This window comes from Macrobrachium nipponense, chromosome 6 (genome assembly GCF_015104395.2).
Source record: "Macrobrachium nipponense isolate FS-2020 chromosome 6, ASM1510439v2, whole genome shotgun sequence".
In the NCBI taxonomy this organism is placed as follows: domain Eukaryota; kingdom Metazoa; phylum Arthropoda; class Malacostraca; order Decapoda; family Palaemonidae; genus Macrobrachium; species Macrobrachium nipponense.
The window spans coordinates 132,558,971-132,583,025 of NC_061108.1; the positions used below are offsets into that span (position 1 = coordinate 132,558,971).

Genomic DNA, 24,055 nt, shown 5'->3' on the forward strand with positions numbered 1-24,055 from the left:
AGGAATATAAACGCTAAGAAATGTTTTAGTGCGCTCTGGGTGTGATATTAGCTTACTATCTACCTAAGATGATTGAAAACTTAAATACATGGTAATGATGAACAAGAGGTTGAATACTTAAATAGGCTGTAATGCTTTTAAATTTTATTCATCACCTACTTCTCCATGTTTTAAGGTACAGTAGTATAACGCTTAATTCTTGTAAGGATGAAATGGTAAACAATTTTTGTATAAATATCAAAAAATAATCTACACTAAAAAACAAAGCAAACTTAATGAATAAGCAAATATATACACATTATTTATATACAATTACTGCATCATTAAGTACAGTGCTGTATACCAAATGCACTTCCAACAGAAAAATTTCTCATAATGAGAGAGGAGAGAGATAAGAGAGAGAAGAGAGGGTGAGAGAGAGAGAGAGAGAGAAGAGAGAGAAGAGAGAGCGAGAGAGGAGAGAGGACGATGTGAGAGAGACGAGAGAGCGAGGAGAGAGTGAGAGAGAGAGAGAGAGAGAGAGAGACACTTGCTAAAAAAAAAAAAAAAGTACTCTTAATTTTCCTAATTTCCACTCAAACATTTCTCTTAACAAGTTTATTAAAAAATCTTTCATGATATTTACTTCCCGACAGTATTTCTATTTCAGAAAGCATATCAAATCAGCATATACAAATGTGATGCAGAAAGTGGCTATATATAAATATATATATATATATATATATATATATATATATATATATAGATATATTATATATATAGATATATATATCTATATATTAATATGTATATTTAATATATAATAATATATATATATATATATATATATATATATAAAATTCTTTTTACTTTGGCTCATATGAAGTCCCCAAATTTCAGACTGCTCAAACTTAGCACGTTCTACAAATCCCACACCCATCAATTTCTTGCTCAACTTTTATTCAGTGACTTAGCTGAGGAATTCATGTGTCTAATCATTTTCTCTTACTGAATACACCAGAAAGTAATCATATTTTCAACACTGCAATTTTAGGTGACTGTAGATATACAGTTCAAACAAAATTACCTAAAATTTGTGTGAGATCAGGAACAATACATCCTAATTTACTTTTTTCAGAACTCACTCCTGAAAATAATATAAAATTTTCATAATAAACTTTATTTGGATACTCACCTACTTTTAAAAATAACTTATATCCCCTTGGTTATTGTTGTGGATCTACAAGCTATCTTGAACGGCTCAAAAATATATAATAATAAATTTGACATATCCTACATGTAATCAGCAATGTCATCAATGACTACAACAAAGAATCAACTACAACAAAGAATCAACCAGAATAGACAAAAGACAAGGTTATAAAACCTAAGGGACATCATTTGGGAAAGGGATTTGACATCTAAAACAAAGGGGTAAAAATGTTAGGCTGATGAATACAGCCATTCAACATATGCACTACATATGACTTTGGGTAATATAAATTGCAGTTGGCTGCTTTCTTGAAAGTATGTATCACTAAAGCTGGTACTGACTGTCAGTTGCTTAGTGTAACCCGCGACATCATCTCAAAGGAAGTCATCAAAGTTTATACAATATCAAAGTACTACTACTTACCCCTTCAGAACACTACATTTACCATCACACTAGACATACAACAGGTGTGGTTCACATCGGTCAACCTAGTGAGAACTGCACCTATCCTTCACCATTTTCCAAGGTTCCAAATAATATAATCACACAAATTAGAGTTTAAACCTTACAAATGAAAGTACAGTACTACTATATTCATTGTTGGATAACATAACATAAAACATCACTATAAATACCAACTGCGGTATTAACGTTTCAAAAAATTCTATGAATTTTAAGTGCAAATGATAAGATAATTTTATGGACAAAAGAGAGAAAATCATCAAAGTTGTCTGTGCAGCTACTTCTCAATACTACAAAGAATTAATTTCCACTTCGGCATAATATATACATTTTTGCTTCCAATGTTTTCAAGGTTCATCAGATCCATTTCCTCAGATTTCCAAATCATTTTCTACATTACACCCAAAAGGCCTATTTATGTATTATAAACAGGACAATACAATTCATGTTTACCTTAACAAAACTATTCTATACAAAGCATTTGAGTGCTTAGTACCAGTTTAATTACATTAAATGTGAATATATACATGCCAAAATTAGAAATTTTAATTAAAACTATGAACACATCTGAGCAAATTTCAAAATCCACTTTTCACTTGGTATTTCCAGCACAGTCTCTTCATTGGTGACCCCACTGACAATGCCCATAACCTGCCTGACTTTATCAGGCTTGACGCCTTTAGACAACAGATCCTTTACGAGTTCCTTGATGTGAGGTGAAACATCTGTGCAAGAGGATTCCAGGTCAGAATCTACCATATCCAAGTCACTCTTCCTTCTTTTGTTTTTCTTGTTGTAATAGCTTTCTTGACGTCTTTTCTGAGCAACCTTATGCAATTCTACAATACTGGCTCTCATCGTCTGTACAAGCCTTCTGTTTTCTGGGCCTTTAATTTCTCTCAGTAACCTTTCTCTTTTCCCAAGCAGATCAGTTAATCTTTTACCTATCACCTCATTATTTTCATTGAACACCTTCAATTTTTCTTCAACAATTATCATCTGAGAACAAAGGTCTCTCAAAATAGAAGCATTAAGATTTTCATAAGCCATTGTTTCTAATTCTTCAAATCTTTCTACAGCATCTTTAATATCATCAACATCATCATCATAGTTTGGCAAATTATTTTTCTGTTTCTTGAAATTAATTAGATTTTGAAGAAATTTCTTTGATACAATACAGCATCCACCGATAAATGGTTCATCTAATAAAACTTTGGCCAACTCCAATTCTTTTTCTTCATAAACGAATCTAATGAATTTGGTATACAGTCTATAACACGATCCAAAGTAATCCCCATTCCTTATATTGTGAAACTGCCGAAGAGACTGCAATGCTTTGGACAATGACTGGTCATTGGGTTCCTTCCCAAGGTTCCTCCAGGTGCAAAATATTGAAATGACATCTCTGTTGGTTACTTCTTCAAGATTTAGATTTTGGCCTTCAAGCCAAGCATCATCTGCAGAGTATATATTATTAGGATCCCAGTTTTCATTCAAAATTTGGATACTCAGGTCTTTTGACTTTACTCTATTGTATTCTTTTCTAATATTTTCAGTTACTACTAAAAATGTATGGCTATCAGGGATTAACAAGACTTTCTTTCTAGATAAAAGTATTTGTACAAAAACCTCATAAAAGAGACTTATATCTGGTGTCTCTGGATTTAAGATAAATATACTTTGCAATGTCAAGAGCTCCCTCTTGGTCACAAACCTGCTTTTTATAGAGCCAAGTGATGTTACTGAATGCTGATTATTAGACTCATAAAGCAAGAGATCAAAAGCAATTAATGCATGACCATTCAGAGCTGACCGTTCCTTCAACATACTGAAATAGCAAGGTGATATTTTATCTCTCTCAGAGGGACAATCAACTTTCATCTTATTATTGACTGGTATATTACAATATGAAGAATAAATGTTAACATCTTTAATGTCTAGATTTAAGGCCTGTAACATTTCTCGTATAACAGGTTCCTGACTGAAAATCATAGATTCAACTTCTGTTACAAAACCTTTTACATCCTCCTGTTCATCCTGTTCATATTCCATAACATGGGCCCTTTGAATCTGACCTTGGGACATCATTTTACTTAACGGCCTTGCTTGCTGAAGTATGGGCACTTTATTCCCACCTGTCTTGGACAATTCTTTACTGTTGAATGTGTTGCCATGACCTGTAGGTCTGAGAGATTTATCACGACTTGAACTTAAACCAGGCTTTCCTATGGGTGACCTAGAGGGACATTTACTGCTAACAGTAGTTTTACTTTCTCCAGACTTCAAGCCTGCTGATGATCCTAATGGATGAGATTTTGTGCTCGGTCTATTAGGATTCTGAATATTATCTTTAGTTCTCACAGGTACTGGATTCTTCAGAATTATTTTACAAGGTTTCATTAATGATGAAGCAGAGCTTGGAAGAACTGCACTTTCTTCATTGGGTAACGATTTTGCGGAGAGTGCAGATGGCAAAACCGAAGCCACAGCGGGTGCTGGTACTAAATAAACTCTTCCTTTGGGTAAGTCTGGGCAAGTAGCGATAACTGAACTCTGACCTTTATTGGCTGTTGGACTTTGACTTTTATTACCAGTCAGACTCTGACTTTTTGCAACAGGAGGCCCTTTAGTACCTGATGACTTTTGACCTATGGATACTGCTGACTTCTGGTTTTTAGGAATGGGAATGCCTTGGGAAACATGTACTTTTGGTTTTTTTGTTCCTGCTTTAGTTTTATGTAATGCTGTGTCTTTTTTTGGCTGGTATACAGCTGTAAAAACCTTACAACATTTGTTTTTCCCTCTGTGAAGAAGTTCTCCAAGCCACTGATCGAGTTTTGTGATATTCAACTGAGCAATATTACTTCCTAGATCTGTTCTTTCAAAGACTTGTGTGATTGCCTCCTCCTTATCCACACTGAGGTTACGATTAATCCAGTCATTAATACAAACAATTGCACCATATGTAATTTTGGAATTTACAGTAACTGATTCAGTCCCCTTAAAAATCATACGCAACACTTCATCATTCCAAATATCTCTACACTTTTTGCAAACCATATCAATTGCATCCTTATATCTACTCTCTGACTGCTGTTCTTCCTCACTTGAAATATCTACGAATTCCACTTTCATATCCACAGGTGATGTGCCTGAAGAGGATACTTCTACATCATCTTTATTATCATGGTCAGTGTTTTCCTTGGTGTCCAAAGAAACTTTGGAACGTTTGGGCCCAGGAACACCTCGTGATTTACCAGGATCACTATCACGTGATCGTTTTTTCCTTTTCATGACATGTGTACCACCAGAACCTTCATCTCCAAGAGAGTCTCCTGTTAACTGTAATTTTTCATTGCTAAGTGTGGATGATGTGATACTTTGGACTCTTTCTGAAGGATTTAAAATGTCTGATTCTGGTAAAGAATGATCTATTTCGGTATCTTCTCCTGAGACTCTCATTCCTTCATAACTGCCATCACTACTGGTACCTGAGCCTTGATCATTTTCAACATTTCCTACCTTCTGATCATCCTCCAGACTCCTTTCATCAGTTCTTGACTTCTCTTCGGTGTCAGCTGTCAATGGCTTAACATCTTTGTCCCCAACTTCCACTTTTTTTCTTTTCTGGTCAGCCAATGCGCTTCTTTTACAGAGAGAGAGTAAACTACTAGAGGCTACACTATCCACAGGCTTTTTAGATGCTTCATTATCCTCAGGCTTTTCAGAGGCTACACTATTCTCAGACTTTTCAGAGGCTACACTATCCTCAGGCTTTTCAGAGGCTGCACTATTCTCAGACTTTTCAGAAGCCACACTATCCTCAGGCTTTTCAGATGTTACACTATCCTCAGGCTTTTCAGAGGCTACACTATTCTCAGACTTTTCAGAGGCTACACTATCCTCAGGCTTTACAGAGGCTACATTATCCTCAGGCTTTCCAGATGTTACACTATCCTCAGGCTTTTCAGAGGCTACATTATCCTCAGGCTTTCCAGATGCTTCATTATCCTCAAGCTTTTCAAAGGCTACACTATCCTCAGGCCTTTTAGAGGCTACACTATCCTCAGGTATTTCAGATGCTACATTATCCTCAGGCTTTTCAGAGGCTACACTATCCTCAGGCTTTTCAGAGACTACATTATCCTCAGGCTTTTTAAAGGCTATACCATCCTCAGACTTTTCAGGCTTTATAGAGGCTACACTATCCTTATGCTTTTCATGGGCTAAACTATCCTTGGGCTTTTCAGGAGCTATAATAGCCTCATATTTATCAGAATGTATACTGTCCTCAGGGCTTTCAGAAGATATATTCTCATCTGGGTTTTCAGGAGCTATACTATTCTCCTGTTTTTCTAAAGGTAAACTATCTTCAGGGTTTTCAGAAGGCATACTATCCTCATGGATTTCAGAAGGTATACTATCCTCAGGCTCTTCTGGAGCTATAATATCCCCTGGTTTTTCAGAGGTTATACTATCCTTAGAGTTTTCAGAAGGCATATCATCCTCATGGATTTCAGAAGGTATACTACCATCACGGTTTTCATAAGGCATGCTATCCTCAGGGTTTTCAGAAGGTATACTATCCTCAGGCTCATCTGGAGCTATAATATCCCCTGGTTTTTCAGAGGTTATACTATCCTTAGAGTTTTCAGAAGGCAAACTATTCTCACGGGTTTCAGAATGTATGCTACCATCACGGTTTCCATAAGGCATGCTATCCTCAGGGTTTTCAGATGGTTTATCATCCTCAGGCTCTTCTGGAGCTATAGTATCCCCTGGTTTTTCAGTGGTTATACTATCCTTAGAGTTTTCAGAAGGTATACTACTATCCTCATGGGTTTCATAAGGTATACTACCATCACGGTTTTCATAAGGCATGCTATCCTCAGGGTTTTCAGAAAGTATATTATCCTCAGGCTCTTCTGGAGATATGGTATCCTCTGGTTTTTCAGAGGTTTTACTATCCTCAGAGTCTTCAGAAGGTATACTACCCTCATGAGTTTCAGAAGGTATACGAACATCACGGTTTTCATAAGGCATGCTATCCCCAGGGTTTTCAGAAGGTATATTATCCTCAGGCTCTTCTGGAGCTATGGTATCCTCTGATTTTTCAGAGGTTATACTATCCTCAGAGTTTTCAGAAGGCATACTATCCTCAGAGTTTTCAGAAGGCATACTATCCTCCAGGTTGTCAGAAGGTACACTACCCTCATGGTTGTCAAAAGATATACTCTCCTCAGGGATTTCAGGAGCTATACTATCCTCTGGTTTTTCAGAAGGTATACTAACCTCAGGGTTTTCAGGAGGTATAATTTCCTCAAGTTCTTCAGGAGGTATACTATCCTCATCCTTTTCAGGTGCTATACTACCATCAGGCTTTTCAGGAACTATAATATCCTGAGGGTTTTCGGGAGTTATACTATCCTCAGGCTCTTCATGACCTATATTAATCTCAGACTTTCCACGGACTAAACCATCCTCAGGCTTTTCAGGATCACTGTCCTTTACCTTACAAAAGTCCTCAGAAGATGTACTGTTGTTTACATCACTCTCATTTTCATCAATTCCCTTGGCATATAAACTAGTAGTTTCTTTTCTGTAAAAAGACAGAGACAATTTCCTTTCAACCTTCAATAAGGGTTTATTAAGAGGGCTTGCTTCCTTACTTAGCTCTGAGTTTTCAGGCAATTTATCAAAACATGGCATTGGTTTTCCTTCAGTATGTTTTTTGAAAAATTCCCCCTCCATCACATCTTGAATACATTTGTCAGAATCTAACAAATTTAAGTCTTTTGAACTTTCCTCCTCAATACAAGATGATGTAGATGCAGTATTATCAATTTTTGATGGTGAACTTTCTTGATTTTCTGTCACCTGCTCCTTACCCATAAAATCTGGTGTATGCATTTTGTCTTCTTTTACTTTTTTGTCCTCATTTCTTTCACTTGATTGTTCTTGATTAGATGTACCTCCACCTGGAGCACCTAATTCTCTATCAAAGACATGCACTTTTAGTCTCCGTCTCCCACCTAGCTCAGGTGATTTGACAGGTGATGTTTCTGACATTTGAGAAGGAGATCTAACGGGAGATGAAAGAGGTGAAAACTGACTCAAACTTTTCCTTCGAAAACCAATTTCTGGCGATTTCGGTTCTATATCCACAGCAGAATTAATTTCAAAGCTTTTGTCAAGATCAGTTACATTTTCTTTATCTAAAAGATCTATTCTACTTTTATCAACTAATTTAGTAGCTGAATTAGGTTCTAGTTTATCATAAATTTTCCCTGCATCTTCTGCCACAGTGTTCTTTACAGCATCAGAAATACATTTTTCAGCCGGGTTCTGATTTTCCAACTTTTCATCAACCCTCTTTTCATTTTCAACTTTAGCATAATTTCCTACAGTCTCCAAACTATTTCCACTGCCAGGATTGTTCTCAGTCAAATCTCCCAACGAATTTTCAGTCTCCCCACTTGTAAAAACCTCATCTGATTTAGCTGCATTTCCCAACTTTGTTTCAATGTCACCTTTAGTGCTAGAAGACACACTGATATCCACATCATTTTTCACTCCCTTGTCATCCTTGAGAACACTTTCATTAAGACTCAGTTTACCATTAGGTTGTCCTTCAACATCAGACTCCATTATTATTGGTTGCTGCAGTTTTCATCGAAGATAAAATGGTAGCTGTAGTTGTCAGTCACCCTAAGAATACTTCAACCATTTGTCTCCAATATACACTCCTCTCATGGGAATACTTGGGTTCCCACTCCTGTGAAAAAAAAATGGCAGCTATATTTCTTTATATCTTAAATCTTATTGAAGAAAAAGAATTTGAAATTATATTTAGCACTGTGCATATATGATATGCAAATTCAATTAAGACTACAAGCCTGTTAACAGAAAGACTAACTGTTAAAAAGCAACTTGAAATGACTAAGAGATCCTTAACAAAAGTGCAAGACAAAGACCTTCCTTAACAGGAAGGAATGATTTCATTTCTGTGCAACAAGTCAAACATGTTTACTAATTTGGGATGCATGCAAATTGCATGCATTTTTCCTAAATATAGATACCTGAGATCTTTTATACAAGGATTTGTTTCCATCAGTATACAACCCATCACCTGATAAATAATTACCTCGCTCCTTAAGAGGAAGTATAATCTACTGCATTGACATTGATCCAAATAGCATCTGAAAATGTCAACTTCTCAGTTAAAAGCATGATTATGGGAAAGATGATTCCTGTAACCTCCTATACAGTCTGGCATATACTGATGTGACAGGCTCATAGAGGTTTTGTCCAATTTGGGATTTTGTATAAATACACATCAGTAAGTAGTCATTATAACCATTAGATTCTTACAGCTAATAATGCTCAACATCTTGCACCCCACGTATGAAGGAAGGTGCGGGAACCATCCTCCGTATAAAGCCTTTTGACACGATGGTCTTTTGAGTAACTCACTGACAATTTGCCAGTCTCAAAAGTACAATGCCTTGGCTGCTGTGGTCCAGATGAAGCAATACAGAGAGAGAGAGAGAGAGGAGAGAGAGAGAAGGAGAAGAGAGAGAGAGAGAGAGCGAGAGAGAGGAGGAGAGAACGGAGAGATAGAGAGAGAGAAGAGAGAGAGAAGAGAGAGAGAGAGAGAGAGAGAGAGAGAGAGAGAGAGAGAGAGAGAGAGATTCCACCTTGCACTGTCTGATGTATGACAACCCATGAACCTAAGGCAAGGTGCTTTTCTATCCAATGGAGCTAGAGAATGCCACATATGTTGAGCAGCCATCACAGATCCTAAGGAGAACTTGTCCAAGGCCTTGTGAGTGACATTCTGTAAGTATTAAGAAGTGAGGTGGCCTGGATACACATGACACATGCTCTCAAAGACCTGAGCCACTAAAAAGTTCCACCAGAAAACAAGGGAATGGGGTCAACGTTCCTAACCTTTGGGCTCTCACCTGGAGTATGTATAAAGGCCCTAATGTGTGGTTGATCACTAGATGAAGCCAGCAAAAATTGTGTTCTTGAACACCTCTTCTTGTGCATGCCAGTGTTAATATAGAAACACTAACATTCATGCTTTTGATGACATTTTCTTCTCTGGTAGTGGTATAACATAAAGATTTCACTGGACACCTAAACAAATTTGCCTTAATTGTCACCTGCAAAATCCTCTGAAGAGAGGGGATTTGCAACCCAACTTCTCATCATAACCTGACAGGTTCTGAATTGTGTAATAAATTCAGGAATGACTGATAACTTAAGAGTCCAAACCCCTGAGGGCTGGCCTAGGAATGAAACACCCCAAAGCTTGCCTAAGCACATTGTCAATGTTAAGATTAGCAGATTTAGTCATAAGTATGATACCTCAATCTGTAGACTTAATAAGGGGTTAAAGGCCATGGTTTATGGGGGTGGTAAGACAGTTCAAAGCTCCCCATTCTAAAAAGTTGAGCTACAGTAGCCTAGAGTATACAGTATGCAGAATAACTTCTTTTAATTATTGAAAAATTCAATAATTAAAAGAAGAGATCTCTCATTTCTTCTCTGGAATGAATGGAAGTCACAGGAATCTGTACAGAATCCTGGGATGGAAAAACTGACTGAAAGATGTAGCAACTATCAAGACGCTATTACAATGTAGTTGACATAAAAAATTTTCTGGGATTCCTGGTGGATGAGGGAATGCCAGAAATTCTCTTCTAAATGATGAAATCTTTACCCATACCTAAAGGAAGATTGAAGAGTTCCAGTGCAAAGAAGGATAGGGTGAGAAAAATAAACCAGTTCAACTCTGCTCTCCAAAATTGATCTTACTTGCATTTAGTACATAAATAATGGTAGATTTTTTCCAATTCTTTTTACCTAGGTTTTTAATGTTCACCTCAAACAATGAATAGTACGGACAGGAAGTTGCTCAGTTTGTCTAATCTTGGCATATGTCAAAGTAAAAATATTTTTAATTACTTCACTATTCTTATTAACAAAGTTATTTGTATTTTCATTTACTTTGGCGAAAAGTGCTTTTAAATGACGGTTTAACAAAAAAGATAGCAAACAGTCAAAAACAGGAAGGAGACAATAAGGTAAGCTGTTAATCATTGCTCTGAGGTCAATTTAGAAAACCAGGATAAAAAGAATGGATACTTTTTACTTTAAATCTATTATACAAATATATTCTAGAGTTCAACATTGAATAAACAGGTTTTGACAGAGGAAAAACCTATTTTTGGGAGTCAATATAAGCCCTCAAAGAAGCTCCATAAGATTGACCAACCAATATCAAAGAATTATCTTCAAGTTGGTCTCAGCCAGCATAATGCACAGTTGACACTGATAGGGCCTAAGACTCAAGACGAGTATTTTCTCTTGTCTACAGTTACTGCCTAGGGTCTAACCTGTGGATGTGGCAAAAGCACATCGCACAGCAGCTATTATTGTGTCAACCACGTGCTCTGTGCAAGACTATTTACTTATTACTGTCTTGATCTGTATGACCGTAAGACGTGACATTCTTTCGTCCGACTACAAGCATAGATCATAATTTGGTTGTCATAGATATACCAAACTTAGAAGACAGTTAAGTGCATAAAGTCCCAGTGAAAAAACAATTTATATTCTCAGTATATTAAACACTTGAAGGGCTTTCTTGAGAGAGAGAGAGAGAAAAAAAAACATTTCTAAAAGAAACTCACCTCAAACAATGAATAATGTCTGTCTGTTGATGAGTTTGTCTATCCAAGAAGTAGCCCTGGAATTAGAAAATTATTCTGTATTATTTCTTACTCTTATCAAAAACCTTAATGAAAAACACTGGACAGAGAGACCAAGAGTTGTATAACAGACAAAATGGGAAGATAACTAACACACTATTCATACAAATTTCTTACTCTATTTTCATAGCATACAAATTCAATTTTTTGTGCATCTGAAGAAGTAAACAACTATGTTTCTCAACAGTGAGTCATGAATGACATCTGAATATTTAAATGAGCCAATTTCCTATAGGAAAAGCCAGCAGTTGCAAAGATCAAATGTATTTTTAGGTATATTGTGTAGAAGTGTATTGAATTTGAAAATCCCTTTCTAATGGCTTTTGTTGATTACAAGGCGGTATTTTATGGCATCCACAAACCTACAAGTATATTATGGATGGTCTTATATTACTACAGCTCTTCCATTAAATACATATCCATGAACAAAGTACCTGTAGATGGTATTTAATGCCAATGACATCTTGTCTGTGAATCTGCAGTAATATATGGAATGCTGAAAGGGAGTACGTACATATAGTTTTAGTAGTTTTGCATTTTGCTCTTTTCATACATTTTATAATGAAAAAAGTGGTCAGAGATGAAAGAAATTTTACAACAGAAAGTTGCCAGACTTACAATTAGCAGTTGATGTTTTCATCAGCAGAACACCACTAGATCTACAAACCTTGCTTTATTATAGAATACGTATATCACAATCTGGAGAGGTGAGACAGAACATAAATCTAAGGACACCAGTGAGGGCAGAATATCCACAAAGTGATGAAATAAATCATAACAATTAAATTTCTTTACAAAAGTTAAACTATGCAGACGTCTAATGCAGTTTGTACTGTACGCATATGGACTTGAGGCATGGTATGACAATGAAACTACAGTTCATCAAAGAGATTTTGTCAATTTGAGAATGTACCTTCAAGAAGAATATGAGGACAGATGGCATGTTAATGATGGGAGTTCCACATACAGATGAGATAGTAATTACGTATATGTAAAGGCGCTGGAGATGGCTTGGACATAACTTCTGCATAACCTCCAAAAGAATAGTACAAAACAATGTCACTAAGGCTCATGTGGGCACCTAATGCATTGGAAGACCCATACTTACTGTGATGAGAAGTATAAGAAGCAATGCCAGAGATGAGTGGAGATTTGTGAAACGTTAAAGCACAAGTAAGACATGAGCAGCAGGAATTCACAACAGCCCTTATGTGTCATGGGAAACTACAAGTGATTTAGATGATGGATCAATGTTTAATGAGCGTGCAACTAACTTTTGTTCTCCCAGTTAATGTTTACTAAATTAAAAAATGAAATTCACAATTTCTTTTACATCAGGAGGCCTTGTTGCGTACTTTCTGCAACTCCTATGAAACTATGAAATTTACCAGTGAAGGAATGCTAACACAAATGGTTGGATCCCTACGACTCATTTCTCCATGATTTTTAAGGTAAGGCATTTATTTCATTTTTCTGTGTAGGACTGTATGGTGAAAAACAATTCTTTTGGTCTACTATCCCAAACCACGTGTTCAGGTGGAAACTTTGCACTCATCCTTGGACTTCATGCTAATGTTCAATGTCACTTAGAAGGTTCAAGAGGGCCAAAACCCTCCCAGCCAAGTCTGAGAATTTTGTCTCGGGTAAGGTTAGGTAAAAATAGGTCTGGTCAGGTTGTATTACTTCGGAAATCCATTCTACAGTTAAGCAGTAGCTTAGGCCAGGCCATATGTTTAGATTTACTGAACTGCACACTGAACTGAGGGGGAGGGGGGGACCCCATCCAAGGAAAGTAAGGTTGGGCACAACATCCAAAGTTTGGTTATGCAAAGGTAGCTGCTTAGGTCATACTAATTCTGCAAATTCATAGTATAATTAACAGGTAGACTAAGCAGCAACATATATCTGAACATATTATTGCACCCATCGATCATATATCAGTGGGTGTAGCTTAACACTATGTATGAATTCTCCCCAAGGAATGGATATTCCATCCAAAACATTCCAAAAAACATAGGTTGCTCTTACAGTTCAAGATAATGGAACCAATTTATATTCTGCAATCTGGGACAGCAAGTTGGGAAAGTGAGGCTTTTTGGGTTGGGGAATAAGTTTGGATTTCCATAGGTTTCTGCAGTTACCCCCTAGATCTACTTTCTCTTCCAGGCTTTAAGAATGAAAAAGAGGGGGGAGGTTAAATGCCCACATATACTGGTTATTCAAAGAATAAAATATGGTCTTGTCACAGTTGTGCCATTTTTCCACCTGCCTAAAATCTTACTCTCCCAATGTATCCCCCCAAATCGTAGGATGTGATGGAGTTCCATTATCTTTAACAGCACAAAACTTACATTTGTGGCATTTTTTGGATTGGAATTTCCTCTCATAGCCCTAACCCCTCAATCTGGCTTTGCTCCCCCAAAACCCACTAAAGCAGGTTACAATGCCTACGCATCAAACATAATAGTACAGTTACCAGAAAACTGGGATAATGTTTGTTTCCGGTCCAACCAGCCCTTCTTGATTTTTTAGTATATCTTTCAATTCTTCATAAAAAATGAAAAAATACTCTATACAAATAATTCTTGAAAACTAGTATTTATTGTAATATAAAATTAAATATAAGTAAATAATTGCAGATTTTTTCTAAGTGAGAATTTCTACTCAAAGTGAGGATTTCTTCCACGTTTCAGTTTTGCAAAACATGCTTGGTAGGGACATTTGATCCCCAAGGGGCTAGTACAAAACATGCCAAAATACACTTGACCCTGCAGGGCATAGTATAGTTATGCTCAGAACTCATGTTACATGACTGCATAGAATTTTGTTCAAAATTCACTAACTGGCAACCTAACATGCTCCATATTAATCTATCATTTCAATGCAAAAACACAATTACTGCATAAGAGAGAAATCTATCATATATTATAAAACTGTAAGAAAATATTATGTGTAGCCAAATTCCAGAAAAAATAATTATGAAAACTTTTCAAAACTTTTGTTCACTCATCGGTGGAGCATTTGACCAGAAAAAGTTATCGTCAAACCTCAGTTCAAATGTTAAATTAAAAAACTAAAACATTTGTCATAATATTGGTATTACTTCCAATGCAACCATAAAGTTTGAAATAGTCCTATTTGATTGTTTTTACTCCTCAACTCTGAAAAAATATAAACAAGTAAATACAAAAGTAGAATGCATCCATCGATATCAGTGGGTGAGCGGAGTGTGTCTAACGAAAAATAGTACATACTAACTGTGAATTCGCAAACTTGTTGACATATATGACATTGGAAATAAAAATAAAAAGTTTAACACTACTTAACAACGTTACGTTGAGTCTGAGATTGTGGACGATACAAAAAGAATCATGTCGCACCACATTTGAGCATAGCTGTACTAAGCACAGCAAAATTAGTACTAACCCTCATGTGGAACTGGAGTTCTGACCGGAAACGAACTTTTACCAAAAATTTTTGTTCTTACTGACTAAGGTATTTCTACGTATAATAACTCCGCACAGACTGCAAGGAATGGTTCTGTGACCACAGAAGCCACTAGGGGTTTGGGAGTCAAATGTATTAAATTCAGGTTGATTGCAATCAACCGCAAAATGCTAACGTCAAATTGTTAATGAGCAACCAAAATACAATGGTAAGCTGAAATTTCCAAAGAAATACCCAACACACCAATATTGCTCAGATTAATGACAGTTGACCGACAAAAAAATAACAGTAAATTCCTAATACTAAGCAACCAAAATAGTACAGAAAAATGTTATTGTTATTATACAATTAAGTTTGTTCATACTTACCTGGCAGATATATATATAGCTGTATTTTCTGACGTCCGACAGAAATTTCAAAAAAACGTCGCGGCACACGCAGTGGGCGGCCAGGTGTAGTACCCATTCCGCGCTGGGAGGCGGATATCAGGAACCATTCCCATTTTCTATTCATATTTTTTATTAATGCCTCTGTCTCCTGAGGGGAGGAGGGTGGGCACTTTAATTATATATATCTGCCAGGTAAGTATGAACAAACTTAATTGTATAATAACAATAACATTTTGTTCATGCCACTTACCTGACAGATATATATATAGCTGAATCACACCTTCGGATGGTGGGAAGAGACAGAATAGGATTTTTTGGGAAACTTAAATTAAGTAGATGATATACATCTTGGTTCCTTACCTGTTTGCAAAGTAGACTATGTGATTACTGTCACGTAAGGCTGCTTTTGCTTAATCACAGAGTTGCCAGCCAGGTGGAGACCTGTAGTGCTGGTGCGCTCTGGATGATCTGTCAACGGGTGCGAGACCTCAGCGTGACAAGATCATCGAGGCCATACAAATGAGGGCAACGAAGCAACTGACCACCACCTGACCAACTATACACAAAAACCCCTTAAGACTAACTAAAGGATGGGAGATCTTCACATAAGACTCACCACAACCTAAAAACACAACAACCTAACTTAAACCTAACTAAGGAATAGGGAAAGAGCTACTTCCGGACCCCAATACTGTGTCCGCAGAAACGTATGGCCCCAGTGCATTACAATCGTCATAGATCGTTCTCACATCCCTTAGGTAATGTGAGGCGAAGACGGAGTTGCTCCTCCAAAAGGTGCAATCAAGGATGTCCTTGATTGACATGTTCTTTTGGAAGGCAAGAGAGGTAGCGACGGCTCGTACTTCGTGCGCTTTTACTCGGAAGAGGCTCAAATCAGTCTTCTGGAAAGATGAATGAGCCTCCCGAATGGTGTCCCTTAGAAAGAAAGCCACAGCATTCTTCGATAAAGGTAACTCTGGCCTCTTCACAGAGCACCAGAGGTTACCTGAGGGACCTCTTACCTCTTTAGTTCTATGCACGTAGAACTTGAGAGCCCTTACCGGGCAAAGGACTCTCTCTGGTTCTTGGCCCACCAGACTTGACATACCCTTGATCTCGAAAGTCTTCGAACGATGGGTTCAACGAGCAGACAGCATTGTCCCCTTTGAATCCCATTAACTTGCTAAACGCTTGAATTTCACTAACTCTCTTAGCCGTCGCAAGAGAAGTTAGGAAAAGAGCCTTCCTTGTCAGGTTTCGAAGAGACGCTGTCTGAAGCGGTTCGAAAGTGCTCGACATAAGGAATTTCAGGACTACATCCAGATTCCATGATGGAGGTCTCATTTGAGGAACCTTCGAGGTCTCGAAAGACTTCAAAAGGTCATGAATATCCTTGTTGTCAGACAGGTCTAGGCCTCTGTGCCTAAAAACCGCTGACAACATGCTTTTATATCCCCCCTTGATGGTAGGGACTGCTAATTTCTGCACATTTCTGAGAAATAGCAGAAAATCAGCTATCTGGTTCACAGAGGTCGAGGAAGAGGAAACTCCCTCCTTTTTACACCATGCCCTGAAGGAAGCCCACTTCGATTGGTAAACAGCTCTTGTGGAAGCACGTCTCGCATGTGCGATTGCTCTCGCAGCTGCTTTCGAAAAACCTCTCGCTCTGGCCAACTTTTCGATAGTCTGAACGCAGTCAGACTCAGAGCGGAGAGGTTTTGGTGAAACCTTTCGAAGTGAGGCTGTTTGAGTAGATCTTTCCTCCAGGGCAATGTCCTTGGAAAGTCTACAAGGAAAGACATGACCTCTGTGAACCATTCTCTCGCTGGCCACATCGGAGCGATCAGGGTTAACCTTGTCCCTTCCGAGGCCGCAAACTTCCTCATGACTTCCCCCAGAATCTTGAATGGTGGGAAGGCGTATAGGTCTAGGCCCGTCCAATTCCAAAGCAAAGCGTCTACCGCGATTGCTTCTGGATCCAGGACCGGGGAGCAGTAAAGAGGAAGTCTCTTGTTCCTTGACGTTGCGAATAAGTCGACCAGTGGACGTCCCCACAGCGTCCACAGGTCTCGACAAACGTCCTCGTGCAAGGTCCATTCCGTCGGAAGGACTTGGTCCCGACGACTGAGAAGGTCTGCCCTGACGTTTTGCACTCCTGCAATGAATCTCGTCAGGATCGTTACCTTTTTCCTTTTTGCCCACAGCAGAATCTCTCTCGCTAGGGAGTACAACGTTCTGGAGTGTGTACCTCCCTGGTTTTTTAAATAAGCGAGTGCTGTGGTATTGTCCGAGTTTATCTGAACAATCTTGTTCTCCAAACTCTTCTCGAAGAACTGCAGGGACAGAAATACTGCTGCCAGTTCTTTGACATTTATATGCCAGGCTACCTGTTCCCCTCTCCAGGAGCCTGACACTTCCTTCCTAGTGTTGCTCCCCATCCTGTGATGGAAGCGTCTGAAAACAACACTAGGTCGGGGCTCAAAAGACTTAGGGACACGCCCTCTTGAAGCTTCTGAGGGTCCAACCACCATCTTAGGTGGTTCTTGATTGGAATCGATATTCTCAATATTGCATTGAGATCGTCTTTGGCCTTCCACTCGTCTGCCAAGAAAAATTGGAGAGGCCTGATGTGCAGTCTTCCCAAGGAAACAAACCTTTCTAGCGAGGAAATGGTCCCCAGCAGACTCATCCATTCCCTCGCCGAGCAAGTCTCTTTCCTTAGAAAGGATGAGATCTTTTCTAAGCCTAGCCGCTGACGTTCCTGGGACGGAAACGCTCGAAAAGCCACTGAATCCATCTGAATCCCCAGATACACGATGGACTGTGTTGGGGTCAGATGCGACTTTTCGAGGTTGACCAGAAGTCCCAGGGACTTCGCTAAGGCTAAAGTGAACTGCAAGTCCTTCAGACACTTCTCTCTCGACGACGCTCTGATCAGCCAGTCGTCGAGGTATAGGGAAACTCTTATTCCCGAAGAGTGTAGCCACCTCGCTACGTTCTTCATCACCACTGTGAACACCATCGGAGCCGTGGTCAGTCCGAAGCACATAGCTCTGAACTGCCATACTTTGTTGTCTAAGACAAACCTTAGATACTTTCTTGAAAGAGGGTGGATCGGGATGTGAAAGTACGCGTCCTGCAAGTCTAAGGATACCATCCAGTCGCCCGGTCTCAACGCTCCCAGAACAGAATGAGGCGTCTCCATCGTGAATTTGATCTTTTCCACGAAAAGATTGAGCCTGCTTACATCCAGAACTGGACGCCAACCTGACGACTGCTTTGGTACCAGGAAGATTCTGTTGTAAAAACCTGGAGACCCCAGGTCCGCGACTTGTTCCACCGCTCTTTTGTCGATCATCTGCTGAAGGAGATCGAACAAGACTTTCTTCTTTTCCCCTTGGTAGGATGGAGAAAGGTCTCTGGGAGTCGTAGAAAGAGGAGGAAGATCTAAAAAGGGGATCTTGTACCCCTGCTCCACGATCTTGAGGGACCAAGAGTCCGTGTCTCTCTCTCTCCACGCTCCCGCAAAATACTTCAGTCTGGCTCCGACTGGTGTCTGAAGGACATGCTTTTCATTTGGAAGGCTTTGGCTTAAAGGAAGCTCTTCCTCGTGAAAACCCTCTCCCTCGAGGAGCTGCTCTCGAGGGGGGAGCCCCACGAAAGGGCTTTACTTTCTTCGGCGGACGAACTGCAGCCGAAGAGGTCGAAGGTACGGCTGACCGTCTTGTAGACTGGGCCAAAAGGTCCTGAGTTGCTTTCTCTTGTAAGCTGTTCGTCAGGTCCTTTACCAAAGTCTGGGGGAAGAGATGGCTCGAAAGAGGCGAAAACAACAAATCCGCTTTCTGAGCTGGCGTCACCGAACGAGCTGTGAAGTTGCACAGCAAAGCTCTCTTTTTTAATAAAGCTGTTCCAAAGTGAGATACGAGCTCCTCCGAACCATCCCTGACGGCTTTGTCCATACATGCTAACACGCTGGACAGCTCCCCCAGACTAAGAGATTCTGGGCTTCTCGCTTGCATATCCAGAACTCCCAAACACCAGTCAAGGAAGTTGAAGACTTCCAGCGTCCTGAGCAAACCTTTCAAATGATGGTCAGTCTCCGACGCGGTCCAAGTTACCTTAGCAGAGGGTAAAAGCGACCTCCTCTGTAAATCCACAAGGCTGGAGAAATCTCCCTGAGCCGAAGAAGGGATACGAACTCCCACTTCATCTTTGGTTCTATACCAAATGCCCCCTTTTCCACTAAGTCTAGTTGGAGGCAAGGCGAAGGTCGTCTTGCCTTGGTCTCTCCTTCTTATCATCCAATCCTGGAGCTTTTTAAAAGCACGTTTCGTTGATAGAGAAGTTTTCATCTCTACAAACTCCGGGATTTTACCAGTTTTCGATGAAGAAAACTGTGAAGGAGGAGACTTGGGAGCTGCGGGCTGAAATTTGTCCTCAAAAGAAGAACGCAAGAGTCGTACGAGGACTTTATAGTCCGAGATAGAAGGGGCTGTAGCAGGTTCCTCTTCACCCGATTCAGCCGAACTACTTAGTTCTCCTTCTTCTCTAAACGGAAGAGGAGACCGTCTGTCAGGAGAAGGCGTCCTAATGGCGGGTCTTGGCATGATCAAAGGACCCCTATCCTTGCTAGATGCAGCCTTATTTCGGCTGTCTTCTTTATGACGCTTACTGCTCGTTGAAGGTAGAGCGTCCTGAGGAGGACGAGCGTCCTCAGCGCCTTCCGCAACAGTCTCACCTGCCCCGAGAAGCGTCCTTACATTTCTTCGCTGGCATACGTGCCTGAGCGCGTAAAATAGCGTCTGGGGGTAAGACTTCTTGATCAGAATCCCCAAAAACGTCTTGAAAGGAGGCCTGAACGTCCTGGCGAGCTTCCTGCCAAGCGTCCTGTCTAGCGTCCTGGAGAGCGTCCTGCCGAGCGTCCTGTGTAGCGTCCTGGCGAGCGTCCTGACGAACGTCCTGCCTAGCGTCCTGCCAAGCGTCCTGACGAACGTCCTGCCTAGCGTCCTGCCAAGCGTCCTGCCAAGCGTCCTGACGAGCGTCTTGACAAGCGTCCTGACGAGCGTCTTGCCGAACGTCCTGCCGAACGTCCTCCTCAAAAGCGTCCTGACGTAACGTCCTTCTAGCGGACGGACGAGATCGGCGAATCGCCGAAGGAGAAGCGATCGGCGAACGAGACGAAGTAGGAGAAGGCGAAGGAGACTGCTTAGTCCTCTTGACAGGCAGTCTAAGGTCCTTCCTCCGCTTAGGCTCGACTGCTGCTGGGCGAGTCCTCTGAGCCATAAGCGAGGATAGCTGGTCCTGAAGGGACAAAGAATGTTCTTCGTCGGGGAAGAATGAGCAGAGGAAGCAGGACTGATCCTGTGAGAAGACGAGGGGCGAGGGGACGCCTCCTTCCTTCTCACAGGTACAGCTACCTGTTTCTCAGGTATACGCGCCTGTGCACGCAACCTAGCGTCCTCATCGGAGGAGATCCTACCTCTCTTCTGAGGCGGAAAGACATCATAAGCGTCTTCCGACGAAAGCGGCGAAAGAGGACGTGAAGCGTCCTCCGCAAGAAACGTCCTTTTTAACGGACGAGTGTCTCTCCGAGCGCTCCACCCCTTGCGCGGGGAGGACGCTTCGGAGGACGAGAAGCACTCTTTCAGGACGCGCGCTCGTGCACGGTCCTTGGCAGCCTGGGTCTTTGCTACAGGGTCTGCCGAAGGGACGCCAGATCGGTGGGTGAAGCCCCCGTAACCCTCTTGCGGCTTTCGACATACCTCCTCCCTGGGTCTTGGGAGTCTGATAGAGGTCTAGGCCTAGAGGCATTATGGGGCCGATCTGACGCCCCCTCCACAACACTGGGGGCACGATCACACACTTGCACCGAGCCAGTTTCTAAGGCTTTCACCTTGGTCTCCAGAGTGCGAAGAGACTCCAAAATCATAGAGAGAGCATTCGCTTCTCCCGACACAGAATCAGAGCCCGAAGGCAACACAGGTTTAGGGGTTGTAAACACTACAGGTGTTAGTGCAGGAGAGATGTTAGTCTTACCTTTGGAAGAACCACTCCTTGAGGAAGACCTCCTGATCCTATCGCGCTCCAATTTAAGGCGATAGGACTCATATACTCTCCATTCATCATCAGTCAATTTCTCACATTCATTGCACCGATGATCAAGCAAACAATTAAGTCCCCTACAACTCATACATACTGTGTGGGGGTCTACCGATGCTTTCGGTAGCCTCACCTTACAATCAGCCCTCACACACACTCTGAAACTCACAACACTTGATCCAGACATATCTTATAGAGAAAAGTCAATCCAAAATCAAAAAATGGTCCACTATCGCGCATGCCAATTCAACAATCCAATTCAATACCAAAAAATCAATCAGATACTTAAAAGCGAGTCAATTTCCAAAAAATCCTGAGCAGAGGTCTGTAAACAGATGTTTACCGACCGGCGACAGAAAAAAATATGAATAGAAAATGGGAATGGTTCCTGATATCCGCCTCCCAGCGGCGGGAATGGGTACTACCACCTGGCCGCCCACTGCGTGTGCCGCGAGTTTTGAAATTTCTGTCGGACGTCAGAAAATACAGCTATATATATATCTGTCAGGTAAGTGGCATGAACAAAAGTAATTTTCTCAGGAAATACCCCACACGAAGCAATTAGCTACTTAGATTCACCCTGACTAAGCCTAGCCTATCATGATTTGGATTTAGCTAGTTGGGTAAATGACCAGTAGATCTATATTAACATTCCGCGGTGGCCTAGACTATGGCAGTTGCAGTTTTTCTATGCAGTTTTACCTCCTGAACAACAATTTTAAATAATATTTATTCGGACGACTGTAATTAAGCCCCAGGGGCTCGTACTAAACACAGCGAAATACATTGGACACCCCAATTCCTGGTGGCTTTCGTATTCGCGGGGACGAACGGTGAGGAATGCTTATATAGAAATACCGGTATTTCTACAGAAGCAGTCCGCACGGACTGCAAAGAACGTAACCGTGGATACTATATCCACTAGGGATTGGGGCGCCCAATGTATTTTGCCGTGTTTAGTACGAGCCCCTGGGGCTTAATTACAGTCGTCCGAATAAATATTACTTAAAATTCTTGTTCAGTAGGTAAAACTACATAGAAGAACCGCAACTGCCATAGTCTAGGCCGCTGCGGATAAGTACCCTAGATCTAACGAAATACCAAATGACCAAACAGCAACATAGCAGCCACCTCTCTCGGAACACGGCTGATTCTTGTAAAAGCGTTTGAATTATGGCACTAGCCTATTTCGTAACTTAGGAGAAGGATACAAGAATTTAGCTGCCATAGTCCTACGCTTCCTCAAGGCTGAGACAAACACTAAAGTACTCTTAAACTATTTGCAATCACTTTCAAGGTAGATCTATACCTAGGCTAGGTTACGTAGCCTAGGTCGACAGTACGTTCGGATCTAGGTACCTACCTATAGCCTAGTAGTAGTACCTATTTCCTTAGACCAAGTTAATCATTTCCTAGGCCTAGCCTAGTCTCTTTAGCCTTAAATAAGACAAAGCATAGGTCTACCTAGTACAAGTTACCTAGGCTATAGGCTAGTAGTCAATCATGCAAACTAGGCCTAGTACTATATACCTACTACATACCTAGCCTACTAGGTAGTAATGGGTAGAAGTAGCTAGTAGCCTAGCTACTACAGTTGAATGTTAGTATACCTACTAGGCTAGCTAGGTGAGACTACGATGTTACGTATAGGCTAGTAGGCTCAACCTGCTATAAACAACGAGTAGCACAACGAGGTAGGTCTACGGCGCGTTACCGAGTCTTCGGCGGCAATTGTCTACAAAAGGCAACACGAAATATAAGATGTCAATAGGCCTACGCTATTTATACTATTTGTAGTACCTAAAGCTACCTAGGTAGCATGCAAGTTCTCTTGTGCACTTACCTATACTTGCTATACGAGGCGGAAATGTGAATGACTCAGAAAAAAACTACTTACGTAGACCTATGCACTTAAGAGAAACAGCTAAACAGGAACTTAGGTCAATGAGCCATCAATCACCAAGGCTATTTCCGATTAGGCCTAGGCAGTAGGCACAGGAATGGCTTCTGGCTCAGGTTAAAGAGAAGTTGCTGCGACTCCATACAGAAAGGTCCGCGTATTTCCTATGTAACGCGTCTCCCTTGTTGTTAATCGTGTTATTTTACTGTATTTTTATTACTAATTTTTCCTATACATACGCCTTTTGACTTCTTAATGCACTATGTCCCGAATTCACTTTTATATTCATATTATCAAGTGGTTTTTCAGGGTTTATTTTCTCCGTCAAACATTCTCGTAGCCTAAATTTCCTTGCTTATAGTACTACATGTATTCTCCAGTTCATTTGTGGTTGTTTTAAAGATTAATATTATGCATTTATCTAAAATTCATTTGTATAATGCTCATACTCATGGATATAGAGATACTCTCTCTTTTTCTACAGTTCTTTTCAATATCTATATGATACCTATATGTTGTCTTTAGAGTGTATATTTCCCATTTTACACTTACAGAAACTACTATAACTCTTCCTCGTTCTACATTTTCAAGTTCATTTATGGTTGCTGAGTTGAGAATTTCTGTCTGAATAACTAACATTGTGTGTTTATGACAAATTAATTCATAATTCGTGCGTTCCTCGTCGATGTCTTACAGATTTAGCCGACATGAAAGTTATCCTATAGGCTATTGATGCTTTTCTGAATAATTTTTCTTGTCAAAGATCTTAAGGCTGTGAAGCCAGGAA

General features: G+C 40.4%; 1 protein-coding gene across 4 annotated transcripts; it reads right to left on the bottom strand.

Moving 5' to 3' along the window:
* Positions 1–1,321: 1,321 nt before the first annotated feature.
* On the bottom strand, positions 1,322–23,741 carry LOC135216232 (titin homolog). 4 transcript variants are annotated; one of them, XM_064251384.1, is made up of 3 exons: positions 23,266–23,741; positions 11,356–11,411; positions 1,322–8,429 (listed from the first exon to the last, which is right to left on the bottom strand). In XM_064251384.1, exon 3 carries the CDS (start codon positions 8,300–8,302, stop codon positions 2,210–2,212), a length of 6,093 nt encoding a protein of 2,030 aa, XP_064107454.1. In that variant the 5' UTR covers positions 8,303–8,429; positions 11,356–11,411; positions 23,266–23,741; the 3' UTR covers positions 1,322–2,209. The 4 variants fall into 4 exon arrangements, with proteins under 4 accessions (XP_064107454.1, XP_064107455.1, XP_064107456.1 ...); XM_064251385.1 differs by having other exon boundaries at positions 23,212–23,741; XM_064251386.1 differs by lacking the exon at positions 23,266–23,741 and adding an exon at positions 22,983–23,145.
* Positions 23,742–24,055: the final 314 nt, after the last annotated feature.

What these genes read in the sequence shown, in the direction of transcription:
- LOC135216232 (XM_064251384.1), bottom strand. Translation starts at nt 8,302, where the DNA reads ATGGAGTCTGATGTTGAAGGACAACCTAATGGTAAACTGAGTCTTAAT.